The 16691-nt window shown below is 61.9% G+C and overlaps 1 protein-coding gene across 5 annotated transcripts in view; it reads left to right on the plus strand.

Moving 5' to 3' along the window:
- ATP11A (ATPase phospholipid transporting 11A) overlaps nt 1–16691 on the plus strand; it is a 114082-nt gene that overhangs the window by 74393 nt on the left and 22998 nt on the right. For all 5 annotated transcript variants that reach the window (XM_039226631.1, XM_039226632.1, XM_039226633.1 and 2 more), the window contains exons 13-19: nt 1759–1932; nt 2931–3094; nt 4658–4729; nt 6095–6168; nt 9933–10036; nt 13909–14090; nt 16192–16443. In XM_039226631.1, the coding sequence (XP_039082562.1) occupies nt 1759–1932; nt 2931–3094; nt 4658–4729; nt 6095–6168; nt 9933–10036; nt 13909–14090; nt 16192–16443 (1022 nt within the window). The remainder of the gene's footprint in view (nt 1–1758; nt 1933–2930; nt 3095–4657; nt 4730–6094; nt 6169–9932; nt 10037–13908; nt 14091–16191; nt 16444–16691) is intronic.

The raw sequence follows: 16691 nt of genomic DNA on the forward strand, positions 1-16691 counted from the left end.
CCGTGTGCACGGTTCACGGGAGGTCAGCTGTGCAGCCGTGGGGTGAGCTCAGCGTGGCCGCGTGCTGTGCGGGGGTTTCATGCCGTGTGGGCGGCGAGCACCTGTGTCCAGGTGGTCCCTTCCCTCCGCCTGAAGGTGAGCTAGGTGTGACCTGGGGTGGCCGTGGCCAGGTGGCCCGCGGAGGCAGCTCATGGCTCACTCCTGGCCCCAGCTCTCCGCACCTGAGCTGCCGAATCTGTCAGCGGGCCTGAGGCCATGACCAGGCTGCCCGAGGGCAGGGCGGGCTGACCGGGGTGTCGGGGTGTGGTGTCGGCGGGGTGCGCGGCCGCCTGTCCGCTGGACCCACACCTCAGCTCCGTCCTTGGGAAACAGCTAAGGAAAGGCCCCGCGGCCTGGCCTAACCCTCTCCCAGGGGTCACGTAGGAAAGGGCGTTTGGTAAACGGTGGTTAGTTCATCTTTAAAAACAAAACCAAAAAACAGGAAGAAATTTGGGGGAGCATTTTTGCCAAGAGGGCTGATAGACTGGCAGCTGAAATCCCCCCCACACTGCCCCCGAAACGCAGTCTGTAAATAGACGCTCGGACTCAGGTGGGGACCTGCTCCCCTCAGCCCTCGGGTCAAAGGGTCTGTTCCAGAGAGAGAACTTGCTTGTTGGTGAGCTGGGCTTTCGGGGCATTGCCTCGGTGTGTGCCTCAGCCCCGGGCCTGACCCCGGTGCCACGCAGCCACGTGGAGCCCCGGCCCACCCGCTCGGCACCAGACCAGCTTTCCCTCCGCGTGTCCGCATCCTTGGCAACAGAACCTGGTGCATTTTGCACATTCCTGGGAAATTCTCAGAGAGCATTTCTCGGTAACGAGAAAAATGTCGAGTTGTGTTTAGTACGGAGAAGGTATCGGCCTCCAACCGCGTGGCAGCACCGGGGCCCCGGAGGCTTGTGGGAGGCTCGTTTCAGGAAACGGGACCCGCTGGAATCGTCATTGCTGATCCCCCATCAAAAACATCAGGTGTCATTTACTTCCGACAACACAGCTGCCCGCGCCTGCGAGTCCTCACGCGCGGCCACCTTCCGGTCACTGGTTTTCCAGATCGCAGGTGGGGCGAAGACACGCGAATGCTTGTCTGGGAACCCCGTGCCTCTGCACTTCCTGCCCTCACAACCTGCCTCCCCTGCGCGTCCGGGGCAGCGAGCCGGGACGCGCTCCTCAGGCCAGCGGGGCTCTGACGGCCCCGCGCTGTTCCACCGTCCAGAATGCCGCGTCGTTCCTGATGAACACAAAACCGGAATGGGTCCAAGTTTAGGGCATAAACGGGGTGTCGTTTTCTGTCTGAAATTTGCTTTGTGCTTTTGTTTGAGTTCTGACTTCGGAACCTAAGTGGGGGCTGAGTTCTGACCTCCCAGACCTTCTCGAGTGAGCGCAGGTTCACCGCCCCGTGCCCTTCATTGTCTCGTACCCCCGCCCCGCCTCAGTCTGTCCGGGCAGTGGAAGCCCGGCTGGACCCAGCGTTTCCCTCCCCAGACCGAGGCCCTTCCCGTCGAGGAAGGTGTGCGTGTCCCCGAGGGACCGCTGGCCCCGGCGGGAGCAGCAGCAGGCTGCTCGCCGGCGCATGGCCCCGCGGCGCCAGCACGATGTGGGCACAGAGCCGGGAAGCCCCCTCCGTGCGGACGCAGGGCTGCATTGGGGTCTGAGCCGCACGCGGTGCCTCCCCCTGCCCGAGGCCCCTGGCCGGCCCCACCTAGCGCAGCCGTGCGTCCGCAGGTGGAGTACGTGTTCACGGACAAGACGGGCACGCTCACCGAGAACAACATGGAGTTCAAGGAGTGCTGCATCGAGGGCCACGTGTACGTGCCGCACGCCGTCTGCAACGGGCAGGTGCTCCCCGACGCCTCCGGCATCGACATGATCGACTCCTCCCCGGGCGCCGGCGCCAGGGTAGGTGGCCACGCCCCCGGCACCTCAGGGCGTCCCCTCTGCGCGGCGCGGGGGCCCCAACCCCGGGGCTGCGCCAGCTCCCGCTCCAACCCTCTGGCCGCCAGCGCCCTGACCCGTGGGGCCCGGCAGGTCACGTCCCTGAGAAGCAGCTTTACACGGTGGACCCGCAGGGCGAGCGGGCGCTGAGAGCCGATGTCTGTGCTCATGCACACGTGTGTGCTCACGCTCAAGCACATACACACGCATGCATGACAGAGATGCGCACACGCAGACACATGCCCCGCACATGTGCATTGCAGGTACACACGAGTGCACACACAGACGTGCTCTGCACACGCATGCACACACCTCACAGGCACACGTTTCCGCCGTGGCTCCGGATCTCAGCCTCTCTGGGAGGTGCCGTGACCCTCACCATGGGGTCACCGCGGTCGGCGAGGGCACTGTTCCCAAAACCTTGGTGCGTGCAGAGCCCTGTGCAGGGTCGCCCGGGGCCTGAGGGTGGCGCACCGTTGCGGGCTGCGCCGCGACCGCCGTCGTGACCAGCTGCCCCCGACCCCTGCCCCCTGGGTCTCAGGCAGTTTCCTCCTGGGAACGACTGCCTCCCCGCACAGTCTCGGAGGGACGGCCGGGGTCTGAGGTCATCGTGAGGTGTGCCACCCGCCTGCTGCGCTCTCAGCTCTCCTCCCCCATCGGCCACACCCCAGGGCCCCCGGGAAGGTGGCCGGGGATCCCCAGGGCAAGCAGGCTTGTGGAGGCTTGGCCCGCGGAGTTCACCACCTGCGACCTTGACCCCGGCTCGTCCCCTCCTTACTCACAAGTGCTGGAGAGTGAAGAGAAGCCCCACACGCCCCTCCCCTAAGCACCGGAGGCGGGACTAGTCCCTCCGAATCCCTGAAGGGCGCACCCCTGCCCGCACCCCTGCCTCGTTGTTGATCCGCCGTGTGCCCTGAGCCTCCCGGGCACAGACGTGTGGGGTCTTGTGCTGCGCTTTGCAGGAGCGGGAAGAGCTGTTTTTCCGGGCCCTGTGTCTGTGCCACACAATCCAGGTGAAGGATGACGATGACGTGGATGGACCCCGGAAGTCACCGGGCTCAGGGAAGTCCTGTGTGTACATCTCGTCCTCTCCCGACGAGGTGGCCCTGGTCGAAGGAATCCAGAGGTACGTTGTCCAGCCACAGGCGGGTCTGATGTCCGAGGTCCGTGCCAGGCGGTCGGCCCCGACCGTGGCTCCTACTGGAGTGTCCGGGACGTCCCCGTGCTGCAGGGGGGCGGGGGGTGGACAGGCGGGGCCCTCGCACCCCCATGTCCCCCATCTCTGTGGGCGGAGGAGGGTCCCTTCTGCACACCGCCTGCTGGCGCCGCCCCCCCCACCCCCCGCCGCCGCTGGTCGCTGCCACTCTTAAGCGCGTGGTTCCCCTTCTAACTTCCGTCGAAGAACCAACAGCCTGAGACCCGTCTCGGGGCCAGTCTCCTCCGCCCTGAGGAACTGGGGCCGAGCGCGTCGGGCGCCCTGGCGGCACCCCAGCGTGCAGAGGGCTCCGGCTGGGCGCGGGGTTCTCCTCGTGGCTCACTGTCTCCGCCTGCTGTCGCAGGAGAGCTGCGCGCCAACGCGGATACGTTATTCCAGAGCCAAGTCGGGGAGGTGCTTCCCCGGTTCCTGCGCCTGCGGCTCCTCATTTCACGCGAGGGGCCCATCGTCCTCGTCGCTGACGGGAGCGAAAGGGCGCTGGACGCCTCTCACCTGATGAGGACCTGTGCGCTGTTGGCTCATGCATTTTTTTCTTTTTTTTAAAGTTTCTATTTATTTTGAGAGAGCGCGCGCACGCGCACCAGTGGGGGAAGGGCAGAGAGAGGGAGAGAGAGAATCCCAAGCAGACTCCACCGTGTCTGTGCAGAGCCCGATGCAGGGCTGACGCAGAACCATGAGATCATGACCTGAGCGGAAACCAAGAGTTAGAGCTCAGCCCACTGAGCTTCCCAGGCGCCCCGCCTCACGCGCGTCCCTGCAGTCTGAGTGGTGGCTTGAGGCGTGAGCTGTGTCGCTGGGACCTTTAGCGACTACGCAGATCCTCGCGCAGAGGAGCTCTCTCCTTGGATGTGAGGGCTCAGAGGGGGCAGCGCGTGCAGAGCCGGGACGGGGTATTGCTGCCACCCGCCGTAGACCTGCTGCTGGGGTGGGTGGATACCCTGGCCCCACGGTCCCGCGGCCACTGGCCGTGTTGGGGCGGCAGCTCCGCGTCCCCACGCCCCTCTCTCTGCGCCCCAGCGCCTGGCGTGTGGGCGGCTCTCGGGCTGGCAGAGGAGAGGTTGTTTCAGGTCACACACTCTGCGGACATTCGCTGTCAGACTGCTCTGGGCCGTGGTTTCCTCATTGGTAAATGAGAGAGTTGTTCTGGAGACTGACCATCTCCCCAGGTCCTGGTGACTGTGACACGGCAGCCGCGGCTCAGTAGGCCACTGGTCACCGCCACGGGCCGGCCCACACACCTGTTCAGTGACACCAGCGCGAGGGCAGGAAAAGTCACCAAGTCTGGTGGCTCCCAGACAGTTAGCCAAGTGTGAATACAGCGCTGTCATAACTTCCTAAGTCTGCGGCGCAGTTTACAACCTCTGTTTTGCCGGAAGTATTTCTTTCTTGAAAAGAACGCTCTCCCCAAACGTAAGAAACACAGAGGAGGCGCCGGGGACCCGGGCTGAGCTCCGCACCTGTGTCCCTTTGCAGACTCGGCTTCACGTACCTGCGGCTGAAGGACAACCACATGGAGCTACTGAACAGGGAGAACGGCGTGGAGAGGTGAGGTGCTGCGCTCGGCGGAACGACTCCTGCCCACGACCGCTGCCCTGCGCCCACGCCCGCCTCCCCTCCTCCTCCTGAGAACCCGAGGCCGCTGCGCGCTTGCGGGGAGCTTAGGAGCGGACGGCGGACGGCCAGAGGGGAGGCCGGCTGTGCCGCGGCGTCCAGGGGGTCTGCTGCGAGCCGCCTGTCATCAGGCTTTAGCACAAGAGTGCCCTCAGCTTCCAGGACGTTCTGACACTCTCCTGGCCGCTGCCCGCCTGCCCGCCTGCCCCAGGGAGTGGCCACAGTGGCCCCGTGTCCACACAGCGCCAGCCCCCGGGTTGTGGGACCCACGCCCCGCAGAAGGCAGTCTGAGCAAGGACACCGCGGATGCGGGCGGTCCCCGGCCTGTCCTCAGTGGCTACAGGCCCTCAGGGCTGGTGGCTGTGTTGGTCTGAGACGCCTCGTCCCAGAGACAGAGGGCGAGTCCTGAGCCTTGACTCAAGACTCCCAGCCTCCTTTACAGACACTGCCAGCGATGGGCACGGGCAAGGACGGGTGGCTAAGAATGTAACACTTGGTGGTGACAGGCTCTGAATCCCCTGGATTTTAGCGTTTCCTTGAGAAAAATAAACCCCCGGACTAGCGTGAGTGGCGCACCCCTGCCCAGTGACTCGGGGACTGGCTGCAGGCCCCGTGTTGGCACAGGGGGCTGGTGCCCGCAGTGCCGGGGGTTCCCACGGAGGGGAGGACGCCCTTGGGGTGCTGCTGAGGGGTGCACGGGGCCCTCGAACAGCTGGCCCCCCCACCGAAGCTGCAGCTGGAACAAGGAGTTTCCAGAGGCAGGGTCAGGGCTGCTGAACCACCTTTGGTATTTTATGTGCCAGGCAGAGCTCACACTTTTCTGATAATAAGACTCTGCAAGCCAATTAAATACTGGTTTTCTTTGCTTTTTAAATGATTCTTATGAACCGAAAGGACCCTGGTTTATTGTTCAGGAATGAAAGCTCTGATACATCTGTGTGTCTGTGTTCAGAATTCAAGAAAGTGTCCATTTAGTTTGGCGCACGGATTCCTTGGGCACCTACACCTTGGGCTGGGGGTGGGGGGTCCCGTGCGTAGGTCCTGGCAGTGAGCACGTGGAGCCTGGCCTCGGGGTGCCGTGCCGGCCGGCCATGAGGAGCAGAGCCCCCCACCCTGTGGCTCCCGCCTCGGTGAAGGGGCGGCCTGGCCGGAGGGACTGGGCAGGCATGCCGGGAGGGCTTCCTGTACGAGGTAGAGGACCCTCCAGACGCTGTGCTGAGCTGAGGCCTGTGCTGACCCAGGTTCCAGAGCTTACAGAGCAAGGTACGTGTTAACCACACTTTTTCATCTCTTTTGCAGGTTCGAATTGCTGGAAATTTTGAGTTTCGACTCCGTAAGAAGGAGAATGAGTGTGATTGTCAAATCTGCTACAGGTAGAAGCATCTTTTTCCTTCCATTTTCTCAGGCGCATGTTGTGGTGTTTGCTCTGATGCTCACTTCCTGCACCGAGCGTTCATGGTCTCTGAAAGAGCAGTATGAACCCTGTGCAGGTCCCGTGTCTCCCCCGGCACCGTCCGTGGGCACAGGAAAGCCTGTGGTCTCCCTCCGGCAAGTCCTGCGGGGTCTCCTCTCCTTCCCTGCAGCCCCGCCTCCCGGTCTGCGGCCGCGTCCGTCCTCAAGGCCCAGGGCACCTTGCTGGGTCAGGCGGCCGCTTCTCCCGTGTCCTGGCGCGGACTCCCGAGCTGCCTTCCAGCTCTGTGCCCCAGGCCGACCCCAGATGTGCACACTGTCCGCCTGGGGGCCCCTCTCCCCGGAGGGTCCTTTCCGCCTGGGGGCCCCTCTCCCCGGAGGGTCCTTTCCGCCTGGGGGCCCCTCTCCCCGGAGGGTCCTTTCCGCCTGGGGGCCCCTCTCCCCGGAGGGTCCTTTCCGCCTGGGGGCCCCTCTCCCCGGAGGGTCCTTTCCGCCTGGGGGCCCCTCTCCCCGGAGGGTCCTTTCCGCCTGGGGGCCCCACGACCGCCTGGTAGGCAGCCTTCCCTGGCCCTCAGTCGGGTGAGCTGTTTGTCTTCTCCCCTGGCCCGGCCGTGAACGTCCTGAATACCGACCCCCGACTTCCCTCAGCAGCGTACGCGCCGCTGCCGTGCCTTCGACCACCCAGTAAACACGACTTAATTCAATATGCTCAGTGCAATCGCAGTTTCAAAGCGGCAGCTATCAAAAGATGTGGGATCACAAAGCTGCTGATACCAGGCGGTTTGTCTCTGCAAAGCTGCCTGGTAAGCAGGGAGACGCAGCCAGGGTCCTGGAACCGGACAGAAGGACTCTGAGCCTCAGGTGGTGACCTGAGGGCACCGTGGGGAATCCGTGTCAGCCGGTGTCCTGGTGCTCGCGGGAGGTCCTGGCGTGGGAGGCGGGCGCAGCAGGAGTGCCTGGACAGGGCCACTGTCACCCTCCTCATGGGACCTCAGGACCCGTCTCCCCCTCAGGCCCCGGAGGACCATGTCAGGTTGCCGGGGCGCGTCTTCCGGTGGGACGCCGCGAACCACTTTCCAGGGTGCTGGATGAGGAGCCTGAGGGAGGCAGGCGGCAGCTCTGGGCACCGTCCCCATGTGGTCCCCACACCCCCGAGCCACGTGTCAACGTGGAGGTCCAGCGGGGCTCTGCCAGCAAGACTTGCACAGAGTGTCGTGGGGCACGGAGTGTCATAAGCGCTCTTCGGAACGTGTGGAAACGGATTTGGCCACTGGGGTCAGCGGCATGTGGGAAACACTGGCCCTCGGCGGGAGGACCACGCCCGGGCGTGCGGGGCGGCGGCTCCCCGAGCGGTAGAAGCACCTTCTCCAGGGCTGGAGCCACTCAGACACCCCAGAAGAAGGGCAGGCGACTGTGGGATGCGCCCTCCTCGGTCCTTCGCCACGTGCTGTCCCCTGGGGACGTGAAGGGTCGCACCTGACTCCCGCCCGGGAGACCCTCCAGGAGCCGGCACGCGAGGCCTCGCCGCAGGAAGAGAGGTGGGGTGGCTCACAGACTCCCGCCCTGTCTGCACTTCTGTGACACGCGCCCTCAGCGTGCTCCCGGCCACTGCACTGTGAGTCCTCAACAGCTGTCACCTGCCTTTGAAAGGGCGTCACCAAAGCTCGGGAAGGAGCGGAGTCACATGAAGAGTGTGTGTCCGGGGCGCTCACGCAGCTGCAGCAGCCCCTTCCCCCGGAGGTGGCTGCCTGTTCTCCAGGGTCCCCTGTGGGACCGTGGGCTTCCGAGGGCGGCCACGTGCCATCTGCGCAGCCTGGAGCCACTTAACTTCTAGGGAAGTGAATAATTAATTAAACGAGCCGTTCTTGAGGCAGTAACGCATCCCCGGAGGGGACACTAACTGCACTGGCTTTACAACCTAACGGGTATGGGGGACCGTAGACCCCCGGCCAGGTCGCAGCGTGGGCTCCCTCCTGGGGCCGTGGACACCGTTCGCTCTGCTGCAGGGGCCTCACTGCATTACTCCGCTTTCCTCTTCCTGCTCGTGGACAGAACTGCAAGAGCAGAGTCCAGCGGCCGTTCCACACACTGGCTGCCCCTGCTTTTTTGCAGATTAAAGTTTGATTTAGCCTCTGGATATTTGTGTCAGAGGCCGCCGGTAACCAAGCCCCAGAGCCAAACACGTCCCCGTGGGATGTGTATCGAGCGATTGACAAGTTAAGACGGTGGGACATTTAACTCACTCACAAGCCAGTGCCTTGAGTCATCATGATTTGTCTAGAAAAATGTGGGAACACATCATTACATCGTCTCGACTAGCATTTTTGCCGTGAACCGTGTCTGATGACTTGCACCGTTGGCTGGAAGCTATGTCTGGAGCCGGGAATGGGTTCTGCCCCCAGCTGGTTGTGGCCCAGCCCAGGCCCTGCTCTTCGTGGCTCGTGACAAGAACCCGAGCCACAGCCCCACGCAGTTGGCGGGCGTGTCCTGGGGATCTGGCTCCTGCCCCGTCACCAGACACCATCCGCTGTGACCATAGGTTGACTTTAGCTTTGATTTAGTCTTAGGGCTAAATTGTGCTGATTTAATTTTTTTAATGTTTATTTTTGAGAGAAAGAGAGCATGAGTGTGAGCTGGGGAGGGGCAGAGAGAGAGGGAAACACAGAATCCGAAGCAGGTTCCAGGCTCTGAGCTGTCAGCACAGAGCCCGATGCGGGGCTGGAACCCACAAACTGTGAGATCATGACCTGAACCGAAGTGAGATGCTCGACTGACTGAGCCCCCCAGACGCCCCTGAATCGTGCTGTGTTCTCCCTGCTTTCACCATGTGTGCAGGAGGAAGTCCTGTCTGGCACCAAGGGAATGAACCCAGCTGGGCTCCGGAGGCCACAGCTGAGCTCAGGCGCCTGCGTCCAGGCTCCCGTGCTGTCCGGCTGAGCAGTCTCACCGGCCATCGCCACAGGGATGTGCCCTCCCCTGGCCCTTCCTCACCTGCCCAAACCAGGAGCAGTGGCCGCCCCTGCTGCATCTGGACTTGGTTTCCCCTGTGGGCCAACCCGGGCCAGGAGCTCGTCATCTGTGCTTCCTGTCTGAAGGCAGGTGACAGGCCACACCCTACAGTGTTTCAGGAGCCGCATGCAGACAGAGCTGCCTGGCGCTGGGCCGTGTGGCCTTTTGGGCCGGGAGATTCGTGGCTGGAAGAGAGCGAGCCCCGTGTGCCAGGGGCCTGCTGACCAGAGCGGGCGTTTTCTGTCTCGGTCCCGTTCGTCCTGCACCGAGAGCTTCCCGCGTCCCTGGAAGAGGAAATCGGTTTATCTCGAGGCCGGGGAAGCATGTGTCCGGCACCAGCGTGTGCGAAGCAGGGGGGACACTCCACGACAGGTGTCCCTGTGGGTCTTGCTGACGTGAGGGACGGCAGGATGGCCTCCTGCCACGTGTCCGCAGGCCACGGCCCCGCCCCCTGCGTCCTCACCTGGCCGGCCGAACCAGACGGGGCACGGGCGACAGCGGCGGCCTTTCCCCGGGAGGTGTCGGTGCGTTGGCAGAGTTCGCGGTGTGACCGGTGCCTTCAGCTGCCCCCGCCGCACGTGCTGTCGGGTCTCGGGAAACGCCCACGTCGGTCTCAGCACTGGCCTCCCTGCTCTCGTTTCTTCATGAAAGTAAATGCGAAAAAGAGTCTGGTCTTCCCTACGCTGTGATTAAACCTCTTTTTTCCCTCGTTTTGTAGGAGATATTTATCTCTTTTGCAAAGGAGCAGATTCTTCGATATTTCCCCGAGTGATAGAAGGCAAAGTCGACCAGATCCGGGCCAGAGTGGAGCACAACGCAGTGGTGAGACGGGTGTGGGCCACACGCTTGTCCCACGGGGAGGGCGGTCTGGCCACCGGCATCCTGTTTAGTCCCATAGAAGGCGTGTGCTACTTTACAGGGAGTAGAAACCCTCCGGTGCCACGTGGGCGGGACCGGGGGCTGGTGCCCGCCCTGCTTCCGCCCCCTCCCCGCCCCCTCCCCGACCCCCACCCCCCTCAGCAGGCTGAGGCTTGTTTCCATTGTGAGGTGGGGGCTGGCGGTGTTGGGGGGTCAGAGTTCAGCACGTCTGTGGTGACTGTTGGGATCCTGAGGATTTCTGGTGATTTGCGCTCACACTGTCCCTCGTGACTCCCCTGTTGGCTGTCCCGCCTCACGGAGGACCGCGGTGTGAGCACAGCACGTGCGGCCCTGACTCGGGACCCCCCCCGGCCCCCAGCTTGTTCCCACTGCTGCAATCCACAGAGCGTGACATGCAAGAATCGCTAAAGCACGGAGGTTTGGCCACAGATTGTGAGTCTTCAGCGTCACCTCCGCTGCAGAAGTAACATAAATGCGCCGCGGTGCTGACGCAAGTGTCCACGTTTACCGAACTCCGTGTCATAGCGCGCCCCCGGCTCCAGGTCCCCGTGCAGGTGCCTCACAGCACCCGCCAGCCTAGCAGGGCAGCCACGCCAGCTGGAGGGACGCCGGCAGTCTGCTGCGGGCCTGAGATGGCCGAGCCCTCGCTGGATGGAGAAGGTCACTGTCGCTCAGCTGCCGCCCAGAGGCCAAGCTCCTGCTTGTACTTCTGCGCTGAGGGCGCTCGCACACTGTTGTCGGCAGCCGACGCGTGGTGGCCGGGCACCACGAGGGGCAGCGCCATCAGCGAGTCACCCAGCGCTGTCTGAAGTGGCGGGAGGCCCTGTACCCGCGACAGACGGCCGGGACGCTGTCCGTCCCCCAAGTGCAGCCGTCAGACGGGACTGGGTGTGCGCGGACGGTTTTCCCTGCACCCAGGATGCTGAGACGGTGCTCCCGCCCACCTGGGGTCCTCCGTCCGAGACCCCGTTCTTTCAGGGGGACGGGGCCCCCAGGCCGGAACTCAGCGCGTTCCATCGAAATAGCAGCTACATGCACCTCAGAGACCCCGGCCTCAAGACGGCGGCTCCTCATGGGGGCATCACGGCGGTCCGGCTCCTCCCCGGAAGTGCCTGTGGGCGCGGTGCCCACGGCGTGGACTCCATGGTCCTTCCCTCGTAGCCTCTGGCGGTAAAGGCTGCGCCAGGCCTCCCGCGTCTCCTGATAGCCTTCAGATGGTGCCGGACCCCCCCCGGGGCGCGTCAGGACCGCACTGTCTGCCCCCGGCCGCCATCCCTGGCGGCGCGGCGGGCGCTGTGGGCACATCCTACCGAGTCCCCACTCCCCGCGCAGGCGGCTTCTCTCCCGTTTGTGGCTGTTGTGGGAACTGCTGTGCTGTGCCTTGGGGGGAGCGCGTGCTCCCTGTCGCTCAAGGCCGCGGCCCCCGTTGCGTGTTCTCTGCCTGCGTCTCCCCTTCCTCTGCTCAGGCTGCTGAGCTGCTCGGGTCTGTGGCTTTATGGTTTTCTTAGTCAAGTTGGGAAGTTCCCCAGCCGCTGCGTCCCCAGGGCCCCAGCACCCACGTGGCCGTGGCCGCTCCGGGCTTCCGGCCTCCTCTTCTTAAACCTCCATGTCTTTCATCTGGTTGTTCCGCCCCCGTCTTCGCGCCCACTCCCTGCTCGGGCAGGGTTTCGTCCGCCGTATTTCGCCCACGTCGGTGCCTTTGTTCTGTGTGTCTGTGCGTAACTTGGTGTCTGCTACACGTCACAGGGGCCGTCCGACGCGTTTCTCCTGGCTCTGACCTTGCTGCTGGGTCTGTCTCCGCCTCAGCGGGGTGTTTAGTGTCCTCGATGGGTAACGATCTCTGCCTCCTCGTGTGCTGCAGACCTTTGACGGGACCCGGCCCGAGGGCGCTGCCTTGTTGGGTGCGGGGTCGCCCTGGCTCCAGCCAGGCGCGGGTTTGTTCTGGGCGAGGTTTGCTCCGTTCAGATGGTGGCGTTAGGACGTGTCGGGTGGGTCCAGGGCACCGCTCCCCTGTCCAGAGGGGCCTTGTGGATTTGGGGTCTTGGGCCTGGTTCCTGGGACGGCTCCCTCGGCCTCCGACGGTTCCTGGCGCTGGGGGTCCCCTCACATGCTCGTGGGTCTGCTGCTTGCTCGAGGGGCTGCCGCGGTCTCTATGCCAGGACCTCCCCCGACCCCCGACTCCCCAGCCCTGAGCGGAGGCACCTGAGGGCCACTGCGTTTGTGACTCTATGTTGAAATCACTTAGAGTCCCGGGGGCTGTAGAGACAACGTGGAGGGTGCTCTGCGCCCTCCCCGGGGCCCCGTTTCCTCAGATCTTCCCGAAGTGGAGGGCAGTATTGGAGCCTGGGAACAGGCATTTATCCAGACCATTGGACGTCGTATCACTTGTGCCGCTTCCTGGCCCACCGGGTGGGGTGCAGAGCCACACCGCCCCTTCCCGGTCCCTTCCGGGCCCCGCCAACCTCGGTCGATCTGCCGTCTGCGGCTTTCACCATTCCGGAGAGTGATGTAAGCAGCGCAGTCCTGAGTGTGTCTTTCTGCTGAGTGTGTAGGCCCCTCGTCCCTGTGTGACCCGAGCAGTGTCCACGGTGCACGTGTACCGCCTTCTAGCCCTAACGTCGGAGGCCGTGAGGGTGGTGTTTCCTCCGTTCTGCTGAGAGGTGTGAATGTGTGTCACGTGATGGACACTCCCGTGCCGAATCCTTGCCTTGCGGGGATGGATCCACGTGGTTGGGCCACGCAGGCCTCTGGGTAGCTCTCGGATTCCTCTTGCTGGTACTTTGTTGAGTGCTTTTGCATCTGTATTCGTAAGACATGGTTCTGTAATTTTCTTGTAGTGGATTTGCCTGCCTTTGCTTGTACATCAGAGTGGTTTCATACAGTGTCCGGGGTTTTGGTAGTACTTAGCCGGAGGCCTCTAGAAAAGTGTTTCTACTCCCTGTCTCCACACGACCAATGCCGTATCTACTTGTAAAAATAAACATTTTATCCTGGAATCTTTCCGGCCTGCAATTCACACTCGCTGTTTGAAGAATTCCAGGGTTGGCAGGAAGGCCGACCCCCTTCGGCCGCCTTTGGGGGTCTGGGAGACGTGAGGCATTGCCCAGCAGAGCCCGGCAGCTTGCGCTCATATTCCAGAACGTCTTTTTTAAAAATCTTACAAACCAGGATTCTGCCAGAATTTAAACCGATTATGGGAGGACTTTGGCTCTTTTCCCAGGATTAGATGAGTTGGGGCTAAAAGATCAAGGGCAGACCCTCGTGAAGGTTCACTTCGTCTGGATGGGAAGGAAACCGTGATCGTTGGGATGGGTGTGGCCCTTCAGGCCCTGATGAGCCCCGCTTGCTGATGGATGGGTTCCGGGTGGTGACATCCGGAGTCATGGTCACAGTGAACCCACTGTTTCGGGGGCTTAGTTCTCTGCCCCGTGGACCCAGGAGGTATGGTAGATAACTGAGCCTTTGTCCAGTGGGCACTCAGTCTGTGTTCCAGGTTCCCCTGTGTAAAAACTGTTAGTTTAGAAAAATCACTTAATATTTACAATGAAGTTTCAAATTATGCTCTAAAAACAGTTTAACTCTTCTGTCAAAATAAAACACGGGCTTACCTTCCCAGGTGCAGACTGTATCATTCCCCTGCGTACCACCTTCAGATTTTATAATCTGTGACGATGTGTTTCACGGGGATGTAATTTAGCGGTACCTGACTGGTCCCTTTGAGGGCGGCTGATAGTTCTTCTCGTCGGAGGGAGGGGACACTGGGGGAGCTGCTGCGGGGGGCGTTTCCGAGGTAAAGGCTGCGCTGTATCCCACAGGAGGGACTCCGAACTCTGTGCGTTGCCTACAAAAGGCTCGTCCCCGAAGAATACGAGGGCGTCTGCACGCTGCTGCAGGCCGCGAAGGTGGCGCTTCAGGATCGGGACAAGAAGTTGGCGGAGGCCTATGAGCAAATAGAGAAGGACCTCATTCTGCTTGGCGCCACGGCCGTTGAGGACAGGTAGCGTTGGCGCTGCGACTTCAGGAGAAGGTGGCTGTGTGCTGCGAGGGCGGGGCCCGCGGGCGCTCGGGACAGGCCGCTGCACCTGACATTCCCACAGGGACGCGTGTCCGCATTGGGACTGGCAGGCCTTGGGTGGTGTCACTGGGAGGTCGTGACTGGACCATGTTGTGTTATGTGAATAAGGACCCTGAAATGCACACTTTGCCCCAGGGACGAGTTGGCATTTTCACATCCTGTAAGGGACAGTCAGGAATGAGGGTCATTTTTAAACTATTTAGTAGCATCAATCGGTAACTAATTCTTTTCCTAAATTTGTCACTAGTCCTTTCCAAGTTCAAGTGTCACATTTTAAAATATTACTGTTTATTTATTTTTGAGACAGAGAGCGACAGAGCGTGAGTGGGGGAGGGGCAGAAGGAGAGGGAGGGAGACACAGAATCTGAAGCAGCTCCAGGCTCCCAGCTGTCGGCACAGAGCCCGACGCGGGGCTCGAACTCATGAACTGTGAGGTCGTGACCTGAGCCGAAGTCAGACGCTCAACTGACTGAGCCCCCAGGCACCCCTCAGTGTCACATTTTAGATCTTAATGAAGTGTATTTGTTGTTTCTCATTGAAGAAATTTAAAAGGGAAGTAGAATATTGCTAAACCACTGCCACTAACAGGCAAAGTTGCCAACTGCAGATTTTCCCATACTCGGAAGAAGGGGCTTCTGGGCCACCGTCCTGTGACGAGGCTGAGGCGAGCTCAGGCCTCACGCGGCTGCTGCTGCTGTGACTCGAGAGAGTGGCATTTACAGGATGAGGCAGAAACTGAGGGCATTTCCTGGAAGTTTATGTCCCATAAAGTTTCAAAGTCTTTAAGGTGTAAATGGGCCCCAAATTCAGGTCCTTACTAGAAACCTACATTTCCCAGTGTGTGTATCACGCACGCGGTGACATCCTGGTCCTGACGGGGTTGGGGCCGAGCTTGGCTTTAATTTTGTGTCTGTAAGTCCTCCCCTGACTCCGGCCAGACCAGGGCCTCAGGCGCCAACACAGGACACGCAGCTCGTGCTCAGGACGGGGGTGCAGAGAGAGGAGGGTCTGCATGGGGGAGCCGCATCTACAGACCCTCCTGAGGGGCCAGGGAGCAGATCGACTCGGCAGGGAGTCAGACCTGGAAAACAGAGTAGATGCCCAGGGGCAGGTGGGCGCCAATGGCTTTGACGTGATGATACTGGGTTACAAACTACTTCCCTAGAACCCCTGACTGACCATCCTGGGTCTCAGTTTCCATTTTCAGAAAACCGAAGAAATTAGAGATGTTTCCTCCCATCTCTGGGATGCTGAGGTTGGAAGAAGTTCCCCCCCGGGGTAATCGGGGCACTCGGTTAGGGCCTGTCCCTCCTTCTCCTCCAGTCCCTGACAGGGTCACCGCACACACTTTACACGCCTCTCAAAAGCCCAGACTCTAAAATGCGGGAAGAATGGCAGGGCCCGAGGGAGGCAGATGTGGCTTTGAAACCAGGCGTCGAGGCCCAGAGGGACCCTGATGGATGTGGTCAGAGGCACACAGTCTTATACACGTTGCGAAAGCCCCGTGAGCTCTGGGTTTGCGCGTAGGACGTGGCTGATCACGCAGGGTCCCTCGCTGGCGCTCGCGGTACGCCACGTTGGTTAGAGGCTCCGGCCCGGGCACTGGCGGAATTCCACGTTCACGCCAAAGGAAAAGACCGGGACACTTACTGGCCACGCCTTTTCCTGACCCTGTTTTTCCCTGGTCAAGACTGTTGGCAGTTACGGTCCTTCTTATAATTGACTAAACCCCCTGCACGCGGGAGTCCCAGCTAGACAGGGCGCCGCCAGCTTCCCCGACGTGGGTTCCGCCCGACAGGCGCCCGATTGATGCGGCGTGTTTGTCTGTTGGGAGCTAGGGCGCGCTCTCCCGGGAAAGGTTCGCCGTCAGAAGACCCGCTCCAGGCCCCGCCTGGTCAGATCCCGAGCTGGCGGCACGGCGCTTCTCAGTTTTGGGGGGACAGAACAGCTTCACGGTAGCGGTCTGAGTGTCTGCCTGGATTTGCCCCTGTCCCCCGCACGGTCCGTGTGCGTCTTTACCCAGGCTCCAGGAGAAAGCCGCCGACACCATCGAGGCTCTGCAGAAGGCGGGGATCAAAGTCTGGGTCCTCACGGGGGACAAGATGGAGACGGCGGCCGCCACGTGCTACGCCTGCAAGCTGTTCAGGAGGCACACGCAGCTGCTCGAGCTCACCACCAAGAAACTCGAGGAGCAGAGTCTGCATGATGTCCTGTTCGAACTGAGCAAGACCGTCCTGCGCCACAGCGGGAGCCTGACCAGGGACGGCCTCTCAGGGTAGGCGGTGCCCCTCCCCCACCCCCTCCGCCTCAGGGCCCGGCCTCGGCGCTCTTGCCGCGTCAGCGTGGTCCCCGTGAACAGCGGGACGAGGCCAGAGCTAGGTCCGCATAGTAACTGGGATGTGTCTCCCTGCAGAAGAGGTGTGTCTGTGTCGTGTGTGTCCATGTGTATATCTATGAGTGTGTGTCAGTGTGTGTGAATATGTGTGGTGTATGTGTGTCTCTCTGTATCTGGGAGTGTCTATC

Source organism: Hyaena hyaena, unplaced genomic scaffold (genome assembly GCF_003009895.1).
Source record: "Hyaena hyaena isolate Hyena2069 unplaced genomic scaffold, ASM300989v1 scaffold_22, whole genome shotgun sequence".
Lineage (NCBI taxonomy): Eukaryota > Metazoa > Chordata > Mammalia > Carnivora > Hyaenidae > Hyaena > Hyaena hyaena.